The sequence below is a fragment of the Carya illinoinensis genome, chromosome 16 (genome assembly GCF_018687715.1).
Source record: "Carya illinoinensis cultivar Pawnee chromosome 16, C.illinoinensisPawnee_v1, whole genome shotgun sequence".
NCBI lineage: Eukaryota > Viridiplantae > Streptophyta > Magnoliopsida > Fagales > Juglandaceae > Carya > Carya illinoinensis.
This window is the reverse complement of record NC_056767.1, coordinates 29,740,207-29,764,886: the sequence shown is the minus strand read 5'-3', so window position 1 is coordinate 29,764,886 and position 24,680 is coordinate 29,740,207. Positions and strand designations below refer to the sequence as shown.

The 24,680-nt window shown below is 35.0% G+C and overlaps 2 protein-coding genes across 2 annotated transcripts; one reads left to right on the top strand and one right to left on the bottom strand.

Annotated features, from left to right (window-relative positions):
* The first annotated feature begins 244 nt into the window (after positions 1-244).
* LOC122299530 (NADP-dependent glyceraldehyde-3-phosphate dehydrogenase) lies at positions 245-6,148 on the top strand. Its single transcript, XM_043109890.1, has 9 exons — positions 245-666; positions 1,295-1,488; positions 1,563-1,691; positions 3,206-3,325; positions 3,747-3,883; positions 3,986-4,141; positions 4,855-5,233; positions 5,631-5,747; positions 5,855-6,148. The coding sequence occupies exons 1-9, from the start codon at positions 522-524 to the stop codon at positions 5,966-5,968; spliced, it is 1,491 nt and encodes a 496-aa protein (XP_042965824.1). The 5' UTR covers positions 245-521; the 3' UTR covers positions 5,969-6,148.
* Positions 6,149-10,446: 4,298 nt separating this feature from the next.
* LOC122299714 (bHLH transcription factor RHL1) lies at positions 10,447-14,190 on the bottom strand. The gene is made up of 7 exons (XM_043110134.1): positions 13,415-14,190; positions 13,199-13,303; positions 12,950-13,105; positions 12,583-12,648; positions 12,036-12,101; positions 11,755-11,823; positions 10,447-11,262 (listed from the first exon to the last, which is right to left on the bottom strand). The coding sequence occupies exons 1-7, from the start codon at positions 13,961-13,963 to the stop codon at positions 10,894-10,896; spliced, it is 1,380 nt and encodes a 459-aa protein (XP_042966068.1). The 5' UTR covers positions 13,964-14,190; the 3' UTR covers positions 10,447-10,893.
* Positions 14,191-24,680: the final 10,490 nt, after the last annotated feature.

Sequence of the window (24,680 nt, the reverse complement as noted above, 5' to 3'; positions counted from 1 at the left end):
GGCTACGGCTCCTGAGTGGGGATCTTCAAATCTTAAACACAACTACTAAACCAGAAGGACTGAGGATTTGAAGATCTCTATATGGATTTCCTAAAAATATTATCTTCATTTCCTCCTTCTTCTTCTTCTTCTTCTTCTTTTATTTTTCTCTCTCCTTTTTTTTTTTTTTTTTTCCCCTGCATTTTTTCTATAATAAGATGGAGAAAACGAGGCTAGCTGATATAAGGAAGTTGGCAAGCTTTGAGCCACCTAACCTATTCTCTAGCTCCTCTGGTCCCCCGCCACTGGAACAAGGAGTGGTTCACCTTCTCCTTATATATATGATCAACGACATCTATTACACCAGACCATTAGCCAAATACCGAAACCAAACCGCACAAGACACTCCTCCCCTTCACTTCCACACTCCTCCCTCCCTCTCTTCATTACATCTCTCACTCTCTAGTGTGTGGAAGAGGGTGTTTTAATTTAGTTTTTCCCTTCCTGGGTCTGTTTTGCGTTTCTGAGTTTTTGACCAAGTAATGGCTGGGACTGGAGTGTTTGCAGAGATTTTAGATGGAGAAGTGTACAAGTACTACACTGAAGGAGAGTGGAAAAGATCCTCTTCCGGAAAGAGTGTTGCTATCGTCAACCCGACTACGCGAAAGACTCAGTTTAAGGTTCAAGGTAACCAATTTTATATTACGTACTCTCTCCCATCTTCTTGCTTTGTTTTGGGCTTGGAAATCTTTTGGTTCATATTTCTTTGTTTCAACTTAGGGTGTGTTTGTTAAGTTTTGGGTGTTTTCAAGGAATCTGGGTGATGAAGTTTTCATTTGACATAGAATGTCTGATGTTGTCTCTTTTATCATTGGTCACCGAAGATTTGAGATATTGAAGTTCTATGGTTTAAATTAAGCACACATACTAGGTGCTTAAAAGTTAGTGATATAAATTAGTTTTGGTTTTAAAATTGAAAATGTCAATAAGCTTGAGCATCTTCCGTGAATCTTGACTGGAATATTCTCATTGCAACTACACTCCCTGTGGTTAATCATAAGATGGTGGAAAGAAAAGGGTGAGTGAATTTGGTTCTTCAAAGCCAGTTAAACTCCAAGCAGAACTAAAGCAAAATTGTTCAATTTGGTTCGATTGAATAAGTTCTTATTTTCTTGGGTTTTCAAATGATGTAATATCCTTGATAAATTGGTATTGAACATTTAGCAATAGGAAAATGATAAAGCTTCTAATCCTTGTTTGATTTACATCCTGAGGGGTTATCTTCTCATGGCCTACTCTTGTGTTATTTCTACAGCTTGTACACAAGAAGAGGTAAATAAGGTCATGGAAACGGCAAAAATTGCTCAGAAATCTTGGGCAAAGACTCCTCTTTGGAAGAGAGCGGAACTCCTTCACAAGGCAGCTGCAATCCTCAAAGAGCACAAAGCTCCAATTGCCGAGTGTCTTGTAAAAGAAATCGCAAAACCAGCGAAAGATTCAGTGACCGAGGTATTAAAATCATTCTTAGTTTCTGTTTTAACGGTCACTTTATGGAGGGATATAAATCTTTGGATTTGATGAAGGTGGTGAGGTCTGGGGACCTGGTTTCTTACTGTGCTGAAGAGGGGGTTAGGATTCTTGGAGAGGGAAAGTTCTTAGTTTCTGATAGTTTTCCTGGAAATGAGAGAACCAAGTACTGCTTGACTTCTAAGGTAACCTTTCTCACTCTTTTCCCTGATGAAACTTCTTATTTTGTTGTTAAAAAATGAAGAATTTTGTTCAGACCTATTTAGACACCACCTTGTCAAAACGAGATGATAGAGGACAAAGAAGTTGAGAACAGAGAAATTGGTAATACTACATTGGTTTAGTGGTGTGAGTCAAACTATTGTTTCTTGTTTCAAAATCCGGTAAAGCTTTTGAACATGTCTGTGAATAAACCTTTACCAAATCTTTAGCTTAAAACTGACCCACGCATGTTTATTAATTTGTATCCTACGAGGATAACTCAAAAGATTGGTTTTTTAGAGTGTTTTGGCGATAGTATTCTTGGAACGTATCCTTGCATTTGCAGTTAATGCCCATCCTAGTTTTGTTTGAACAACATTATGGATGTATTGTTATGGGTCCTGATAACGTTATTTATTGTTGGTAGCGTTCTTTTGTCTGATAGTAGGCGCTGGACATAAGAAATGGATAAGTAGAAGACAATCTTTAAAAGCAATCTAAAAGGCAATCTTCTAAAACTGTATGTGAAAATTCTTATTGTCTGATATCACTTTGTTTGGAAATGCTGTCATCAGTTCTACAACCTGGTATCCCTCATCTTTATCAAGATCACCTTGCCTATTATTATTAATACGCAATCCAATTTCAAATTAGTTAATTGTCCTGATAAGAGAGTCAGAGACCAATATGGGCATGGTGGCAGTCAACAAATTGCTAATTAGTTTGAATTGTCTCTGCATATTAGTATGCCAAATGAATTATGAACGATTTGATCACTAAGAAAATGGGAAAATAAATGAAAATCTGTCTTTACTGCATTATCATAGACTACTTTCTTTTTGAAAATTTCCTTACTTTTCCCATGATCTGTCTGAAATTTTATCATAACTTCAGAAACATAAATGCTGATAAGATCTTGAGTACAATACCATTTGGTGACAAATAAAGGACAGATAATGCTGAGATGCTACCAAAACAAAAAAACGCAGGACAGTAAATTGAGCATGACAATCTTGTGGAGTAGGTTATGATTTATGTGCTAAGATATATTTGTCAAGCATGTGAAATCCAAACCAGAAGGGCCAGAACGATGTCTTGCCATGAACTGCTTGGTCATCTACTTATGAAGGTAGATCGAGGTAAATAGGAGGGCAGATGGGAGGATTGGAAACAGATTGGCTTACTCATCTAGCTACAGATGCCTATTATCATGTTTGTGTTTAGAAGGGAGTGGAGTCAATGATGAACTAGTATAAAACCAAACAAAAGATTAATTGAAAGTACTGAACAACTGAGTAGAGGCTTTGCTGTCAAAGTTGATGGTATATAACTTACATCATATTACACATCCTTGAGTAATGGCAAGTTACATGATGCTGATGGTGTCTTCCCAGTTCCCACCCCACTACCCCACACAAAGATATAGATGTGTGAGCATATATATTCATCCCTATGATTTTGGACATGGTTTACACATTACATTTTCCTTGTATTGCAGATTCCACTTGGGGTGGTTTTAGCCATTCCGCCATTTAACTATCCTGTCAATCTTGCTTGTTCAAAGATTGCTCCTGCACTGATAGCTGGAAACTCTATTGTGCTCAAACCTCCAACTCAGGTACTTCACCTAATTAGTTAGTTTATAATGTGCTTAATCTTCACCATGACGCATGTAATCTCCATAGACATGCGCCTCCAATCATTGTTTCTGAGCTTAATGGGAAGTGTAAGGAAAGTACATAAACCTAGAGCATTTGAAGGAGGAAAACTCCATGATCCTTTAAATGGACTTCATACCAGAAATTGATATCATGGCCAGAAGGTGTAACCGCATAAGAAAACATAAATCTCACTACTGAAGAGAGAATCCAAGCAGCGATTGTTTAAAATTAGTGGTTTACTATGTAATACTCAAAGGAATATTACACTTCTGTAGGATGACCCCACAGTCCCCCGGTAATGGAATTGATATATATTTCTTGAGTATGTTTCTTTAAACATCCTTTTATAATCATCTTGAACCCTTAACTTACTTTCAGGGTGCTGTTGCTGCTCTTCATATGGTGCACTGCTTTCACTTGGCTGGCTTTCCCAAGGGCCTTATAAGCTGTGTCACTGGGAAAGGCTCTGAGATTGGCGACTTCCTTACTATGCATCCTGGGGTGCACTGTATAAGGTAAATCCCGCTTCCTCTTTCTTTCATACTAAATTAGACTTCCACGTTTCCTCACAGGGTATATGATTAGCCAACCCTAACTTGCTTTGTTGTTCTGATCAGCTTCACTGGTGGAGACACAGGTGTTGCAATTTCAAAAAAGGCAGGAATGGTTCCTCTGCAGATGGAACTGGGAGGAAAAGATGCCTGCATTGTACTTGAGGATGCTGACCTAGATTTGGTAGCAGCAAACATAATAAAAGGAGGCTTTTCTTACAGGTGAAAGGATTTTCCATAAATCTCCTTTTTAATGTTGTATTTGTCAAGAGGTCAAGAGGAAAATGTTGGGGATTACTTCCATGAAATTCTCACTGCTCTTCTTGCTTAAGCATAAGAACAATGAATTTTCTTTCTGAACTAAAATCTATTATACATAACAAGGGAAAACTAATCGAGACTTATGTTTGCAGGAACACGATGAGTCATTTTTTAGATATAAGCCATCCATATGTATCACATTCATTTTATATTTTGCATTATATTATGACACTAGTATTTATAGGAGGGATGCCCCATTTGAGACCGTTAATGCTTCTCCTTCAACTTTATAATTGTCCATTTGCTATGGTGGAAAGGATAGTCAGGAACAACTAAGGAATGTGGTTTTATCATTATGCTGTTAATGATTATTACAACTTTCAAGATAATTGATAACAAGGGATGAGCTTTGCTTGAATAGACTTGGCCAATGTATGAAATAATGATTACTAGTCCTAACGAAAATCATTCTTCTCCATTTTGGCAATCTATGTAACTTCCAGTGTTGTGTCAAGTTTCCTATATTCAGATAAAAGGTTGCTTGAAGCATTATAGAACCTATCCCACGATCTACTTCTCTGTAGTACCAAACCGAGCCTAGTTTTTTCTGCTCCAATTTATAGCTGACTGCTAAGACTTACTTTTTAAATGCTTGGTGCCAATATGTTTGACAGTGGTCAAAGATGCACTGCTGTTAAGGTCGTTTTGGTGATGGAGTCTGTTGCTGATGCTTTGGTTGAGAAAGTGAAGGCCAGAGTGGCAAAACTGACTGTTGGCCCCCCCGAGGATGACTGTGATATCACCCCAGTGGTGTCAGAATCATCAGCCAATTACATTGAAGGGTTGGTTAAGGATGCCAAACAAAAGGGAGTGACATTTTGCCAAGAGTACAGAAGAGAGGGCAACCTTATCTGGCCCTTGTTGTTAGATAATGTTAGACCTGATATGAGGATTGCATGGGAGGAACCATTTGGACCAGTCTTGCCAGTAATTAGGATTAGTTCTGTAGAAGAAGGAATCCACCATTGCAATGCTAGCAATTTTGGACTTCAGGTATACGTCTTTATAATTTTCTGTGCATTGTGGTTCAGTTCTTCCTCTGAAGTTCACATTGTCAGCTTATATCCACATGTATACAACTTTTCTACAGGGTGAATGGCCAATGAACCATCTCCCCCGCTTAAATGTATTTGAAATATCAGGGTTCGAACTTCTTAACACTAGTTCAATCCATCCCTGATACTGGAACTTGTCGTTTCATCCATACTGTCACTATATGAAAATATTGGAGGGAACTGCTAATGTTAATTTTGTCCTAGTACTCGACCACTGGTTCTAACATCACTGGGCATTAGGCTATGTTAAATGAGATATGGGCTGGGAATTGACCATGTAGAAAAGGGTTTATCTTTCTCTCATTGGTTAATCATAACACTCGGTTTATATGCAGGGCTGTGTCTTCACTAGAGACATCAACAAAGCAATGTTGATCAGTGATGCAATGGAGACTGGGACGGTACAGATAAACTCAGCACCAGCCCGTGGACCAGATCATTTTCCTTTCCAGGTAAACCCTACCTTCAAGAAACCATTACTCCAGAAATTACCCTTCCTTCTTAATAAGGTCATTATCTCAACATTGCACACTGATAACAAATGCTTTGGTGATGGCAGGGTATAAAGGATAGTGGAATTGGGTCACAAGGAATCACCAACAGCATTAACATGATGACTAAGGTCAAGACCACTGTCATCAATTTACCAGCCCCTTCATACACCATGGGCTAATCACGACTATTAGTACTGAGCAATTAATTATTAGAGAAAAGTCATGTAAACGGATTGGATTTCTTGTGTAGCATTTAAGTATGTTTCTTATTTTCCAATTGACAATCAGATGAATAAGGGTGACACACGGTATCAGATATTGTACACGGTGTCTTAAATAATGCACTAGATTTTGCAGAAGCATGATTTTTGGCTTTCCTTACTCTTATTTTCCATATTGCCTTAACCAAGTCGAGAATTATGTCTAGTATATAGCGTGATGAGATTTTGTAATGTTTAGCCTTACCTAGTGCAATGTGCCAATGATGAATAGACACACATATATGAATGTATGTGTGTGTGCAGCTGAAATGGGATTATAGTGCGGAATCACGATTAGAAATCATTTAGAGTTGGTTTGAACTCATTTGATCTCATCTCATCTTAACTCACTATCTAAACATCGCCTTACCATCATGCTAAACAATGCAATATATATACATGAAGCGATTGATCTGAAAAAATCTTAATTTATCTGCCTGCGTAGTGTTTATACATTACCATTAATTGGTTTTTCATTTCTTAAGTAGCATTATTAGCATTAAATTATGTGGGTCAAATAATGCAAAATAAGATTTTAATATACTTTTTGGTCAAATGATTTTTTTAAAAAGAATGCACGAAGTAAGAATAATATTATATATACAAACCACGCACACATATAATGTAGAAGTGGTACTCATGAACCCAATATTAATGCGGATACAAAGACTTTATATATTAAAGAAAAAATCTTTAGAAACAAATTGATTTAAAAAAAAAAAATCATAGACTAATGTGACTTGATATAATACGTCAGATTGTAAAGTAGATCTGACGTATTACATCAGGTTACGCCAGTTTAAAATTACAATTGCAACAAGAAGTTATAACAAAAAAATATATTTTAAAGTCTTATTTTTTGCACATTGCTTATGTAGAAGTTTTCTACATCAACTATGTTAAAAAATATTGATATTTTGATTTTATTAAAGTAATAATTAGGTCCCACTATAACTGGGCATATGCTAACACACTAGTTTATGTATATCAAAACTCATACGTAACTTAATTTATGTAAATCATCATCAATATAATAATCAAAAACTCTAAACGCATACATAAAGGGGAAGGACCTGTGCACACTAGCCAGCACGTATTAATGATATGTTGCATATAGTGAATTGAGAGGTTTCACAAGGATGCACATACCCTGTCTTGCGGGACATAAATCTCTTCCAATGAAACAATATGTTTCATTATTGTTACCCTAAGCCCCCTAAAGAATTCGTTCTCAAAGTGCCTGGCGAAAAAACAAACCAACTAAAGATAAGAGGAAGTGAAATGAAGGCATTAAACTTTGAAGAGACGCATACATATTGGAGTCAAATGAGGTTTTTAAAAGAGGTTTCCATAGGAAGTAACCCAAATGGGTTTCCATCAAAATTTAACCAGAAGTTCCAGAGAGAGAGCGATGCATTATCGACGGAAAGTGTGATTCGTTTTTCTAGTGGTTTGAAGTGTAAGAGAAATTTGAGAGGCAAACTCTTGAAGAACGCGAAATGGGTATCTTTATGAGCAGTCTGTGTATGGATGAAAATGGGCAATACATTTTTCTTTCTTTTTCCTCTGTTTTCATTTTTTTAATAATATAAGCACTGATGTGGTAAATTGGCATGCGAGCGGCGTGCACAGTGTTTAGAGAGCTTAGAACCGGCAAATTAGGGGGAGAAAACTAGTGTCTTCGATGTTGGGGTGAATTGGTGGGGTTCATCAGTCTGCCATCGATGTCACTGTGAAGGAGGAGAGGAGCGGTGAGTTGTGTCGTCGGTGGGAAGAAGTTGCAGTTGTAGAGGGAAGAAGAAGACAGGAAAAGAAGAAGAATGGGGGATTTACTAAAACTATATCATTTTATTTAAGTAAGTGTAACGGTATCGTTTTATATACGTATAATATAATATATATATATAATCGGCCGGTTCAATAGTTTAGGTTTGGTGTAGACCAAAACCAAACTAACTAGCATCGATTTTCTTAATTTTATATTCCTAATCAACTAGTTCTCTATCAATTTTGGCTATGGCCGTACCGCGTCAGCGACGGCTTGTTACAACCCCTATAAAAGTCACTTTGGGACAAACCTTGACACTGCTCTTGGGAGGCAAGGACAGCACATTGGCTAGCCTTCAAGCATGCCTTGGCTCGTGGGGTGACACGCACAGGGTGCCCAGCATGCATGCATGCCTTGGCCCGGGCGGTGGCACACATGGGGCGCCCAGCATGCGGGCTAGCGTGGCTAGTGAGAGCTTACTTGTGCGCACAGCCTGGCGCGCCATGCTCATGTGAATCTCAATGCGCAGGCCCATGTGCACCATGGTGGGCCGCGTGGCCCTTGGAAGCACCCGTGCATCGCAAAACCTTGCGCGCCATTTCCAGCCCACCCAACCACACTTCAGTAAGGCTAGTGGCATGTCCACCAGACATGCCATTTAGCACACGGCTCCAACCCTTACCTTGCAGAGCAGGTCAGTGGCATGCCCACCCAGCATGCCATCCAGCGCATGGCTCCGGCCCTTGCCATGCAGACTCAGCACCTAAGCCACTAGCTTAGGCCATGCTGCACGCACACATGGCTCACCACCAGAAGGCTTGCATGGCACCATGTCGTGCTCATCAGCAAGCCATGTTGTGCCACCTAGCCATGGATCAGACCGAAGACCACCATGCACCATCCTAGCCCACCATGGGCTCATGCATGCTTGGGCCAACTTGGCCCGCCACTATGTTATTTCTTTTTATTTATGTTATTTTTATTTTATTTATTTCCAATGGGCCTTTTGAGAGTTTTCAAGTTGTAACTCCTATATATAAGACCCTTAGTTCCTTCATTTCATATCTTTGGACAATTGGCTAAGGAAAGCTTTGTTTTGGAGATCATCCATTTCGGTGCTTAGCACTTGGGCTTTTTGGGGTGCAATTCGTGAATAAGTATGATTCAATCTATCAATCATATTGTTCTTGTCATTCAATCTCGTTTCTTCCATTTACTTTCTATTGTTATTGTTATTTTGTGTGCATTGTTCTTCATTGTTCTTGAGCGTTCTTCGTTGTTCTTGAGAGTTCTTCATATTGTTCTTGAGTGTTCTTCGTTGTTCTTGGGAGTTCTTCATTTTGTTCTTGAATATTTTTCGTTGTTCTTGAGAGTTCTTCTTTGTTCTTAAGTGTTCATCATTTGCTTTTGAGTGTTTTTCGATATTCTTGAGAGTTCATCTTTGTTCTTGAGTGTTCATCATTTTGTCTTTGGTGTTGATTCTTCATTTGCATCATTTGATTCATCCAAGCACTTAGTGCTATCCACTATAGTGTTTGCTTATTTCCATCACTTCATACACTCATCTTTGCCCAAACACCTAACCATACCATACCCAAGCGGTCATCTTGATCACCATTGTTCGAGAACCAAGCAAGAGAGGAACAAGGATCCGGTCATCACAAGACCACCATTGGCGTGGAGGACTTGTTGTCTAGGGACTTGACCGGTTGGTCCTGTTGGTTTCTATACAACCCTAAGCATAATCGTATAATAATATGAGAAATTCTATTTGTAGTCCCCACTTTGAGACTGCATGTGCAACCCCTTTATTAAAGGAGAAAAAAATATTATTTTAAGAGGGATATTTTAATAATTTTAAAAAATTTTAAAGATAAAATTAACTATACCTGTATTACAGTCTCCAAATGGGACTGTTAAATGGAGGGGCGCCCACGTGCAGCAGACCTCTCCTTCACTCTGAATAACTCATGGCTTTAAGCCATGCGTTATTTGCTTATAATGTGTTACTGTCATTTATTGGCAGTTTAAAGCTGGCCTCTAAGGCCAGCCATGTTGGGGGCTATATATAGCCCCTCTTTTGATCCTTAGTAATCGTCAGAATAGTAAAAATCTCTCTCTCTTTTGTTCTCTCTTAAAATAGTATTTAAGCTGTAGATTTGTTAAATGTTACTCTAGTTTTATACTACGTAATACACTTTACCACCAAGCAAAAACTTTTGAGATTTGTCGATCAGGAGAAACTTATGGAACAACTTTATAAACTAAGTTTGAGGTACTTTTCGCTGTACATTCTAACAGGGACTGTACATAGCATTGCTCAATAATATATAGTGAAGGGGGTTGGTCAAATATTCTTGAACTCTAATTTGTATCCATAAACAACGTTAACATGTGCATGCAATGCACCCTTTAGTCGATATATCGGGCGTTAATTATTTATCATACCTCAACGGAAATAACTTGAAATTAACATTTAATTTATAGATAAATAAAGAATAATAAATATTATTTTAGATATTTAATTATAATATCCCGTAAGAAGACGATAAAAATAAGTATATAGAACGATCAATGAACTTTGGCATTTCTTGGAGAATTAAAGACGTAAACTTTTTGGCATGGCGGATAAACAAAGCCCCACTAAACATGATCATGATCATGAATATTGCTTATATAAATCGTCTGATCGGCGATCCATTACACAATGTTCGAATTGAAACACATATTTAAATAGAACCAAATCTGCATGCACGTGAAAAATAATTCTGGAAAAAGAGAAAAAAGGTGGGGGGGGGGGGGCGGGCGTTGTAGGAATTTGGTGGTTGTTCATGGCGGTGGTTGTGGTGAAGTTAGCTTTTAGCCAAAAAAGTCTACGGAAATACTGCATCTTTAAACAACTCCTACAGCTGAGAGGGCCCCGAGGCCTTATTTGCGTAGACTTCTTTGCTGCTTTTCGTCATCTTTCTACTTGCTTTCTTTCTTCCTTCCTTTGATCTCTTGATCTTCTTCTTCCTCTATCTTAAAAAACTGCCTTTTACGCACCCAACCAAAAAAGCCAGTCAATGCCGGGAACTCACGTCTTGGAAACGGAGGTGGAGTCCTTGACGGAGGCGTCGACGGCACCGTTACCGATGGTGGCAGACTGGACGGTCAAAACGGACATGCTGGGGGAGGAGGGACCCTCGCCACCGTTGGGTTGGAGTACTGGGCGGTTGGTGGGGTTCCTGGAGTGACATGTGGCAGTGGAGATCGCCGTGGCCAGGGAGATGGGCATGAGGCAGAGACCCTTTCCCTGAAGGTATTGCATGGCGGAGCCCATGTCTTCTTCCATCAGCTTCGCAACCTGGTGTTCCGTCACCATCAGGGTGTCGTTAGACGACGCCGTTTGGTTGCGCTGGGCCCCACCATTGCCGCCACCAGCTTGAATACAGTCACCGCCACCCTACGACAACGACAACAGCAGCAACATCATCGTCAAACACATTTTTTATGCGGATGATTGTTCGTGAGGACTAGGGAGGGACAGACCGTACATTAAAAAAAAGAACAAAGAAGAAAAAATACCAAATTATAGCAGAGCTAGAAAAAAAAGGTCGTGAGAGAGAAAGAGGTATCTGAGAAAGTGGGCACGCGTGCTGCTTTTGTTTTGTCTTTTTGTAAGGATTGAGAATGTGAGTGAGACAGACAGACAGACAGACAGAGATGGAGGTTATTTTTATCTGCAGTGGCCACTATTTTCTTTGCTGGAAACCTTTGAATCCCTTCTTCTATTAGACAATTTCTCAGTTTGGCATACATCTTTTATGTCTTTTTTCTCACTTTTATTTCGGTCATTACATATACATAAACCCTACAAACACCCACGAACTTCTGAAAAAATTAGGGTAGTTCTAAGGATTCTGCACTGCATTTTAGCTTGTTTTTGTGGAATTACCTCAGGTGACATATCGGCAACAAGGGGAGCAACAGCGGCTGCACCGCCCAATCTGCTCATGCTCAGAACCTGCATCATAGAGACAGACAAATGGAATTATAATTTCAGAAACCCATACATACAACACAATTAAAAAAACAACATCAATTCCCATAAAACAATATCTTTTCTTTTCTTAATTCCTCAAAAAAACAATGTCAACCCAACAAGGGAATCCTTCCCCTTTATTTAATAAGTTAGACAGAGGAAGAAATAAGGGGGGAACCCTATTTTAATTTTACCTTGACTTGAAGCTGGAGGAATTTCACGTAATCTATGATCTCATCCAGCATTGAAGCCTTGTCTGTCTGTCATTCCAAACCCCCCATATCATAAACTTAATTGACCAAACAAATAAAATATAATCCCAACACTTCACAAATCATATGATATTTTAAAGGTATTTCACAACACATGGGATGACAAAAATGATAAATGATGCGTGATAGAAGATGACACATACTCTACCGATATGATCGGTTAAAACAATTTTTTTATATTAAAAAAAAAAAAATTCATAACCAATTACATTAATAGAATCCGTAAAAAATATGTAAAAATAACTGCACCTTTTAAGAATGTAACTAGTAGAAATGAAAACTTGAGCAAAATGACCAAAACGACCCTACAAAATCTCGGAGAAAATTTCCATCCGGATTGGTATAAATTGAGGATGAAAATTGATCTGAATTTCCTAAATTAATCACGATAATGGTTATAACAATAACAATGAAGGTAAATGATTTGCTGAGAAATACAAGAATTAATGGTTTTTGGTTTTGTTCATACCTTGTTGGCATTGGGAACAAGTTCCTGCAGGGCTTTCATTCGCTCAGCGATTCTCTCCCTCCGTAACTGCCACGTACCAAAAACCACTCCACCATTTTAGAGGATAAGAAACGAACAAAACCTCAATGTTTTGCTTTGCTTCCGTTTGGTTGCTGCGAAAACGGAAGAAAACCAAACAAAAAAAAAAAAAAACTACAAGGGAACAAAAACAAACAAAACCCAGTTCGACTCTTATGATGAGAGTTCATTTGTTGGACTTGATTTTCTGGGAAACCAAACAGGCTGGAAAGCAAATTCATAACAAAACAAAAAAAAACAAAAAACAAAAAACAAAAAGGAGAAACAAAAAGTCAGCAGGAAAACGTACTCGTTCGGCAATGCTGTGTGGGTCAGTGGCTTGACCTCGCCGAGCCCTCACCCTCTGTCTAGGCTGAGCCGGCGCACTTCCGGCCGAACCACTCGCTGGTGCTTGGTTCATCGCCGCACCCGGAGACACGTAGTTCTGCCCCTGTACCGGTCCGCCCTGTAAAATAACCAAAGTAATGAACAAATAAAAACAATATATTGAAAGAACTAAATTCTCAGTTCTTCGGATTTTCTGTAGAGGAGAGACTACCTGAGAATGGTGAAAATGCTGACTCTGATTAGGTGTTTGACTTGGCCCGTGTACAGATCCAGCAAACCCGTTAAACAGAGCCTGAACTGAATCCTCATGGCCTACCTGCAAAAAAGAGAGAAAGGAATGAAACCCTCATAATTCACCATTATTAACGCAAAATGACTCTTAAACAAGACGTTTCCACTTCCTTTCTTTTCTAGAAAAATAACTCACCGCGTTGGGAGATTTGAAGGACGACGAACCATCAACGTTGTCGTCTGCGGACCCCAACGACAGTGGCATCGGAATCAGCCCAGAATCTCCTGCTCCGGTCACACCCCTGGACATCAAGAGCTGCTGCTGGAGCATCATGGCGGCCGCGGCGGCCGCAGACTTGGCCGAGCCACTAATCTGGTGATTGCGGAGCTTGGAAGCGAGGTTGGTGGAGTCGTCGAACTGGAAAGCAACATTGTTGTTGTTGTCAGGGTTGAGCGGCGCCGTATCGTCGGAGAGGTCTCTGGGCTTGAGGTCCCAGGCCGCAGGGGTCTTGGCGGGGTTGAGGTCGGACCAGGAACAGGAAGGAGGAGGGATGGTGGAGAACATTTGCTCCAAGAAGTCGTCATGGGAGGTGGGGTCGAAGTGGGAGTTCTGGACCTGGTGGTGAATCTGAGAGCTCTGGATCTGTGACTGTTGTTGTTGTTGGTCATGGAGGTCTTGGAGAGAGATTTGAGGTGGGTTTAAGAGAGAGTTAATTCCTTGCATTTCTCTGCTACAAGGTTGCATATCTTTCTCTGCCTACGATGAATTCGCTGCTCCTTTACTCTGTTCCGAATAAGAGATGGAAAAAGAGGCAGGGACAGAAGCAAGAGGGTCTGAAATCTGAATAGTTCGGGTTCTCGGTAGAATAGGAACTGAAGAAAACAATGGGAAAGCACGTTTACTGATGAAAGTCGCTGTGCGTGTCTGTTTCGATTTCCTCTCGTCTTTCCCTCTCAGATGTTAATGTCTTGGAGTTGGGGACATATATAAATTCGAAAAGTTGGGATTTTTTTTGTTTTGTTTTGTTTGGTTTTTCCGACTTTCGTCGTGATTATAAGTTTTGTTACCATACTCTTTTGTTTTTAATGTATTTTTTTATATATTTTATTAATGTAATTGATTAAATAATTATTTTATATTAAATTTTTTTTATTAATATACAATTATTTTTACATACTCATTCATGTATTTTATTATATTTATATTATTTTTTAATATAAAATAATTATTTTGACCAATTATATAAATAAGATATATAAAAAATACGTGATTATATATAATAGAATCTTCTTCACTTGACTAGTAGATTGCATGTGAACTTACAAAAGAACAAAAAATGTATTGTTATTATTATTATTATTATTATAAGCGAACAAAAAATGTATTAGATCGTGAGAGTGTAGCATAATTTATCCCAATATCTATATGAAAGTTATGATTTTATAAAAATAAATTGACATAATTTTATATGATACGTTATATTTATATTATAATAAAAATAATTTTATAATTTAACATTTTCTATTAAGTTTTGTAAATTTATAGGTTTATTTTTATAAAATTCTTTTGTAGTTACATTTTTTTTTCTTTTTATAATTTTACATTAAATAAAAAATAAAAATGTAAAATTAGAATATCAAATCACGATAATTTCATTATTTTTTAAAACTAAAATGTTACCATGGGCTGTAAATAAATTGTATAATAGTTGTTAGATTATGGTTCAAGTAATATCTTTAGTATATATCATAATCTTGCTTTTTACATGTGTTATGAGATTTTGATTTAATTGTTCGTTTCAAATGCTAAGATTAGTTTGATGATCATGTGCACTACTTGATGTCTATACTACAGTAATTACACGTTCTCTTAATCCTACTTTATTGGTCAATAAATGGAAGCAAAGAATCATATCATTTCAAATTATCTTAATAATATATAATGATTCTCTCCATTTGATCCCATAAAACATTTATGTTGATTGTATGTGAAATGATATTTAAAATTCTATATGTGCAAATTTTGCGTATTTTTTTAAAAAGTTGATAAAATTAAAACCCATATAGAAAATTCTTTTTTATTGGCGGATTCCAAATCTTAAAAAGAAATATTCGAGATTTACACACTCTACAACTATATATAAGATATTGGACAACAGTGAGAGAAAATGAGGGAGAGATCGTCCCCAAAACTTAAGAAAATCCCTTTCTTTCATTAGTATTATCTCTACAAAATTATATAAAAATCGAAAAATTCTATTTGTTATCTTATACAGCACATGATACATCATTTTTTTATTAAATATGTAGTGTATAAATGATCAGTAAAAGAATTCTTTTAATTTAATAAGAATAAAATAAAATAAATAAAATATAAATAAAAAATTATATATAATATATAGATGATAAATAAAAGGTTCATAAAAATATTTTTTCAATGGTACGAGACATAATAGATTATAAATTAAAAAATATTTTTGAGTATTATAAGGAGATGGTGGAGGGTTGGGCGCCACTCCCCCTCGGGTTTCGCTTTCAGTTAGCTGCAAAAATAGTCCAAAAAAACACGCACACACACGACTAAACATCAGATATCCCACGCGGCACGCGGCCGGGCCAGCACTGCTGATAGTGAGTTCTCAGCAGCTCCTACGCAACTGGGATATGTTGGATCTCAACTTTTGTTTTCTAATCATACATCATCATCTCTTATAACAATCACGGTTATCATTTCTCATTTTTTAATTCACACATTAAATGAAAAAATATAGGTATTAGGATAGAAAGTAACTACTTTAAAGAATTTTATCTTGATTCAAAGTTCTAGTACTAAAGAGATAAATATGAAAAAATTTAATTAAAAGTATAATTATATATTAATATGTACACTAATCTAATATAATTAATCAAAAAATAAATTTTATTAAAAATAATGTTAGCTAAAATTTTGAATAAGAAAAAATCAGTACGTGATTTTGTTTATACATAAAAAAACTCGACAAATATATATATAGAGTATTTCTTGTTGATAGTATGATTTTTTTTAGTGCACATTTTGGATTACTATAAAAAATATAACTTATAATTTTAGAGCTTATAACTTTAAGACTTATACCTTATAAATTAAGTAATAAGTTCTATTATTAAAAAGTTATTTACTGTTTGGTAACCATATGTTTAAAGTACTTTCAAACATGTTACATTTTTTTAGAAACAAATTAAAAAAATATTTTTTGAGATAGAAATGACGATTATTTAAATTTTTAAAAATTAAGATCATATCTTTAAAAGTTTGAAAATTATAATTATCTTAAAATTATATGGATATTTTTGTCAATTGATAGTCTTTTTAAAATTTGAATTACGTTTTATATCATTCGAAAAAACACGTTTGCTTTTCCTCAAACGTACTTTTTAGCTTAAAGAAATGATATTTATAGTCGTAGTTGTACAAATGCTGCACAGTCTCTTTGAAAAAAGTAAATTAATATGGCACTCACATAAAAAAAAAAACTAACTTTTTTAATCATGGATATCACTTTTTTTCAAAACGATTATTCGGCGTTTGTGCACTCCACGACTATATGTAGCATTACTCATTTAAGCACTTTTTAATACTCTCACCACAATTCCAAACATGCCCTTAATTGAGTAAGGCTAAATACAGTCTTTAAATGTCTAAGTGATGTGCACTTCTTTAAAAAAAAAAAGTTAAATCTAAGACCCACGTTAAAAAATAATTTTTTTAATAATGAATCTGACTTTTTTAAAAAAAAATAAAAAATATGTAAGACGTACATATCTAAAATTGTGTTTTATAAAAGATCCAAAATTTGACTAGGGAGGTCAATTTTGCATCCATTCATAAGTTCAATAATTTTGTCTCGACAAATTATAAGTTTGTAGATGCGAGTCTCATTTAGGGGTGTCAAATCGTGTTAACGGGTCATATTCGTATCGTGTCAAAGTATATATATTATATTATATAGGTAAATTCTAACCCGACCCGTTAAGCTTATCGTGTCAAAATTTCAATCTCTAACACGATCCATTAACATAACGTATAGTGTCATGTCAACCCGTTTTGACCCATTAATGAATATTACTAAATAGGTTGACACGAAACAATACGACCCGTTTCAAACTGTTTATGTAAATGGGTTGAGTAAGTCTGCAAATAACTTGTTTGACTTGATTAAATTTAACATAATTTTCTATAAATGTTAAAATTACAATATTTATAAAAATTATAAAACTAACTATAAGTCTAAAATTACAATCTAAACAATAAAAATATCAAAATTAAAATTCTAATAATTTTACTTTTGGATAGAATGGTATAATTTTAACTTTAATTTTTTTAATGTGTCATAACGAATTAACCCGTTATCAACCCGTTAAGCAATCATGTCTTAACGGGTCAACCCATTTTGACCTGAACCCGTTAAGACTAAATCTAATCCGCTATTATCGTATAGTGTTCGTGTTGAGTTAACGGGTCGTATAACATATTGTCACCTCTAGTCTCCCCAAATATAACACAATATATCGAACCCAAAGATTATATTCTTGGATTTTAGGGGTTACTTTTCTACCGGATGTTGTGGATCTTTCTTAATCTCAATCACGAGTCATTACTTTCAGATTCATAAAAATTGCGATATTTTATGATTTTAGCATCAACTTTGGGTTATAGGATATCATACTATAAGGCTTATCATAGCTACATTTAAATAATTTAAATGTTATCACATTATGGGATACGATGAGAGTATCGTGCTATTCATATTTCTAGAAGGAAAAATATAGTTGCAAATATAATTATGCACTAATCTGTACATTAATGTGATGTGATTGATCAAAAAGTAGATTTTATTAAAAATAATGTTAATTTAAATTTTAAATATGAATGAATTATTATTGATACACAGATTAGTACACAATTGTGCTTGTATATAGCAAAACTCTTTCTAGAATAGTTAATAGTTTTTCTATTTCTAGAATAGTTAATAGTTTTTCTCTCAATATATAGCTGCATTATGTTATAGACCACACTCTCGTTCTATTTTTATCCCATTGATATGGCATTGTTCATCAACCATTAGATTAATTGTTGTGTTTTTAAAAAACAAATTCAAGGATTCATGATGATAGAGTAAGATGGTATCCCTTAGATAAAAAAAAAAAAAAAAAAAAAAAAAAAAAAAAAAAAAAAAAAAAAAAAAATTGGACGATAGCATGATATATATTATTTTTTTAGCAATGATAGATATAGTTTGAAGATATGCAAGTCTTGTGCATTTTTTTTTTTTAAAAAAGGGACACATTAGAAAAATGATATTTTTTATTGAATCCTATATTTATCTACTTTTTTCAAAAAGAATGTACAAGACTTGAACATCCTATGAACGTAAATATCATTTTTCATTATTTTATTGTATTTTAACATCCCTGTTGGGGGTGTTTTTGTTGAGAACCTGAGTCTCACGAGGACTAGCCCAAGCCCAACAACAGGCAAGTTCCCCGTATTCTAGATAACCCCAAGGGACTCTTGACCCAAAACCGCATGAACCTCCCACCGGCTCGGGAAGAACTTGTAACCCATGTAAATTGGGTATAATTATCTGGGCCAAGATGAGACATTACAAGGGAAGCGCAGAAACCAAGCTAGAGGCAGGAGAAGGAAGCATACCACGAGGAAGGGACTGGACTCAAGGCAACATCAGGAGATCACGCAGTATTAAATGAGTTCACTAGACAATCATTCCGCATTAATAACTGATTCCAAAGGGTCACGCCGTATTAAAGAAGGTATGACAAATGAAGTTTCAGGAGGATTTCCTTGCCCCCTAGGCCGCAGGGTATGGCTATTTGACTCTCGGGGTTAGGTATAGAAGGTTTCTTGATTTTCAGGTAAAGGAATCGACTTTCCCTTTAATCAAATATTCCCGCTAAAAACCCTGCATTTACTCTCTTATTTTACTCTTTAGTGAGCTATTATTGACATAAGTATCGAAGGTTACTTGGGCCACCCTAGGCCACTCCTCCCGATACTTTCTTCATTGTTGTAGGCCTCGCAAGTAGAAGATCCAAACCACTGAAAGCCCGGCCTAAGGCATACAAAACACGTCGTTAACAATTCATTTCTAATTATTATTTATATTTCAAGATTACCTAAAAATTTGCTTGAATTTCGGCGAGCTTATTGTGCACGACTAAGGTAGTCCCTATTAAGGCGACAGGAATGAGAGCGACTTTGAATTTCGAAAATTGGATAGAATGCAAAGAAACAATTTGAGTCACTTACCTTTGGTTGGTGCAGAAGCCTATGACTGAGACACTAGGACCCTCCACTATATCAACAAAATAATTGGGATATATATGAAAAAAGAGCGAAAAGAGTCCCAGAAAGATGATTTTTCAAGTTGAGTGAGTGGGGTCAAACTATATATATTCCAGATGATAAATGATTTAGTTCCAAAAGAATTTTATAAAAATAAATTTATAAATAAATATAACTTGATGTAATATGTCGTATTAAAAAATTATTTTTACTATAAAATAGATATAAAATATTACATGCAATCACGTTCATTTATGAATTTACTTTTATAAAATATCTAAATTATCTAACTTTTTTTTTTTTGTTAATAAGGAGGTTGAGAGATTCGAACCAGGTTTTCTATATAAAGAATCGGGCTATATGCGATAAAATACCATCAAGCTCTTTAATAGATTGTCTAACTTTAACGTGTTATTCTAGCTTAATAATACACACATATATACATATATATGTATGTATGTATGTATACATGTACAAAGAATTTGATCCACCATTTTAGCTTAAACTTCTTCATTTATACGTACATTGGGACTATTCCAAATTAAGCATTAAATATATATCCCTAGTCCCAACTCAAAAAATTACTTTCCCAATGAGGTGGCTGGTTCATAAAAAATAAATATTCCCATCATTCTTCATTAATTGCCAAATATAATATGATTGAACTCTTTGTTGTATCATCTCAACATTGTTTATGAACCAAAGGAAAAGAAAATTAAAAAAAAAAAAGAAAAAAGATTTGACTTGCTTCAAGTATATTTATAGAATCCCACAATATTAATATTAAAGAGATATAAGTACCTGTACATAAATTAATAATAAACTAAAATACACAAATCTCAGTGAATTTTCAGCCACCCATGATGTTCAATCTTTGTTTGCTAAAACCAAGACCAAATCAATACACAGCATTAATTAAAAATAAGTGAATAAAAATCAACATGAGATCTAATTAAGTACTGTTATAATTCAGCATTAATATGGTCAATATTATCATTCAGATCATGTCCCATTTTGGATACAATCGATCTTAGTTGTTCAAGCTCAGGTTCATTGTATCTCATGAGTTATTTGAAAAAGAAATACTTTAGCCACAAATAAATGACTTAAACCTAAGTCTATAAGCTGTTATGGTTTGATGTAGTAGGTCAGATTGTAAAGTTACTTTTAATGTAAAGTAGATTTAACACATCACGTGAAGTTACGTCAATTTGTAAATTTATTTTTGTGTAATTTTTTTGTGTCTGTAGCTATTCTTTAATTGAAAAGTGTTTTACAATATGCTCAAACCAATACAATTGGAAGTAGAAAGACATGCTAAGTACGACAAAGCTATACATGGTATGCTCTACACATCGACTTGAAAATAGAATAACTCTTTAGAATATAATATTTATTTTAATTATATATGTGTTTGTGTGTGTGTGTGTGTGTGAGAGAGAGAGAGAGAGAGAACATGTTTCATATGCCATGAATAATAATATCCTGCGTATTTATATAATTTTCAACATCTCTAAGCAGACATTAATCTGAGTCTCCCATGCATGATCACTCATGACTCACCAAGCACAATATATATATATATATATATATATATATATGCATATATATGGACCACACTTTGGGAATTGTCCAAGATCAGGCTCAGAATTATAAAATATGAAATATAAAGAAAGCAAGGGATCGATGAAGATGCATTAATAAATGTATAATCAATCAAGTACTGATAAATAACCATACATACACACACACACACACACACACACACACACACACACACACACATATATATATATATATATATATATATTTATATATCAAATTGTAACCATGAGGAATACTTCTACCACGTGTCATGTGCATTAAATTGTGTATCAAGAACGCTTCTCTTGTACATATAATTCAAAATCTACCGCTTTCTATTAGTTTAATATTTTGAGATAAGTAATTTTATATAATATTAGAATAGATATCCTGATCAATTCGAGCTCTGATATGCCATAGATAGTAATTTCACATATCTTGATTGAAATAAAAGAGGTTCATCTTTAGAATATATTCCAAAGTGATAAATGTAATGTATGATGAGATAAAACGTACAAATGGTATCTCAACTTTCTTATTATGGACCGACCATGAACGTCAAATACACGAGGGCAAACTTTAAACTTAACATCATTATCTAAAGAGAAATACTATTTCTACCGAAAAAGTGTCTCGATATAGAAAACATTATCATATCATAATTAAGCTGGGAATTACAGACTTTGTGAAGAGATTATTAATTACCATGAAAATCAGTAAAATTGCATGCCAACGAGGACCCTACGTACTCGTGACACGAAAACTATATTGGTTTTTTTGTAATATTCACACGTTAACAACACGAATCATGGTGTACTATACACACCGACTTATAAATAAAAATTTTCAAATTACACGGTCGCCGCTCACTATTTGCGAGGGTCCGAGGGAATATATATAGCTTTTTCCGACGCCGGCCAATTTCCACCGAGAATCTGCGTTTATCAAGTGACGACTTAAAACCGTACGTCACAATGTTCTCATTTTCGAAGAACATTTAAGTTCTATTGCAATTAAAGTAATATTCTTGCAATTACATTTGCTGAGGACAAAGAACTTTCCCGCTTTAAGAAATTCCGAAGCTTTATGAAATTCTTGATGGGAAATTTTTTTTCCCAAAGCTTATATATTGGATAACATTATAATCATAGACTTAAATCCTAGCAAAAATTAAAACTTAGAAAAATAAAGATTCTAACCCTTTAAATAATCACATTTTATGCCTATTTTATCATCACAAAATCACGTAACAATACAAAACGTGACTAGAAAACTAATCACCATTACGGTTCTTTGAAAGACACGATTCGATCTGTCTGTAAAGACACGATCGATATAAGATCAAATAAAGTGAGGTTACAAATTACGATAATATTCCTTTGACAAGATAGTGAAATTGATTATGGAACCAAATTAAGTAAATTATAGGGGTAATGTTTGCAAGTTGATACTAAAATTAAGCTTTTAATTAATAAAGCTCTTGGAAAGGGAAGAAAAATGTAGGTATATGTCCTTATCTGGCAACAATCACATCCCCATACTTTTCTTTACATAATAGTGATGGGTTTTTCTTTACAACTCATCCCACCCATTCACTTAAAACATGTATAATTATGTGCCATGAAATCCTCCTTTAGCAAATTCAAAATATTTAATCATGTTGTTTCTTTTTAATTTATAAAAATTTGATGAAGTTATTCTATTCACAAACTGGTATGTAGAACACACTGTCCTGTTATTTAGAAGGTAAGATTTAATTTATAAGATTTAATTTTCTTATATATTTCTTTTAAATCAAATTATGGCTATATAACATCAGAAAATATTTATGTTTCAAAGAGGCTTATAAATCAAGAGGCCAGGACAGAAGTACAAAGTAGTAGAAGGTCTCTTTATCCAAAATCCCGGTTCTAAATTCCAACACCTTTCTGTCAATCAATCACCTCACTAAAATTCGATGTTTGCCTGATTGATAATGGTAAATATAATTCACACAATACAGGGGTTAGAAACTACAGTTTTCTCAGGTTAAAGATGAAGAGATAAGCCTTCACAAAGGAACACCTACAAAGCAATTCCATTCTAAAAGTAACATTCTCCACCTAAAACAGATTAACCCATAAGCAATTTTTACCCCAAATTGACAAATTCCTACCAAGAAATTCCAATACCCCCAGAGAGAGAGAGAGAGAGAGAGAGAGGCATTCTCTAATAAATGAAGTTTATTAATGGTATAGTCAACTCTAGAGGAACATTCTTTAATGAGAAAAATGTTATCCATCATTAAAGAAGAGGAAGATAAGAAGAGAAATTTATATGGGTCTCTACCAAAAAGAGTAGAGTATATATAATTCATAAGGTCCAAAACTCTAAGCCCTCACATTAACAATTGTTTAGAGGTTTATGATAAGATGAATCTTGATTCCTTATTACCTAACCAAATGCAAGTCTTTACTATATATATATATACACACACATATATATATTATATGTATGTATGTATTATAAAAGGAATGACCTGAGCACTCGTCACGAACTAATGGATAAAAGGGCCTCCAAATGGGAAATTAGGTTAGACAATTATAGGAAATTAGGTAGCAGAAGATAATTTATTAATTTTTTTTATCAATTCTAAATAATTTATAAATAACATGTCCCCCACTCCTTTTGAGTCCTTTACTGGAAAGAAGTAAACTCTCTCAAGCAGTTTGCATGAAGCAGGGTTCCTTTCCCAAGTAGTTATCCGGAATGAAGTTCTACACTTCTGCTAATAAAAAAAAAGGTAGCTCTCCCAACCACGTATTACTTATAATAGTTGCTCCTACAGTACATGAAACCTGATACGTGGGTAAAAGGGTTTTGATGCAATTGTTTAACCAAGGATTATAGTGTCTAGGCCATGGTTTTCTTTAAAAAAAATGGTTCGATTCAAGATGGTTCAACTTATTCAACTTATATCAACTAAAAATTTTATTGGTTTTAGTGTGCTTTTTTATTCGACCACAAAATAGATGCAATTGGTCCATTCAGATCAATTCTACTCATTTTAGAACAAATTCCAGCAATTCAAAGGTATGTGCTCGTGCTTAGTAGGTAGAGTTATTCTATTCTCAACTGATCCGTAGAACACACCATCCACGTAATTAAAATGGGAAGATTTGAATTGTAAGATTCAAAATTTGAACTTTTCTATTCCAAATCAATTATGCTAGTAAGCACTTTACTAGGTGTGCTATCCATACCGGCTTATAAATAGAAATTTGCTATTAAGAATGATAAAAAAAACAAAAAAAAAAGAAAAAGGAATTATAAAATATGAAGTTTTAAACTTTGTTTGGTTCAAGGGAAAAGGGTACTGAGGAAATCATTTTTAAGTAACAATTATTAAGTAGGAGAGAGATGAGTATGTCTGATGAAGAAAGATGGTGAGTATAGGTGACCAAAAGTTGTGCTGGAGCCTTAGAAATTTCATCTTCAAACATTATCTATGCATATAGTCTTCAGAAAGTACCAAAATACAAAAAGCAAGAGCAGG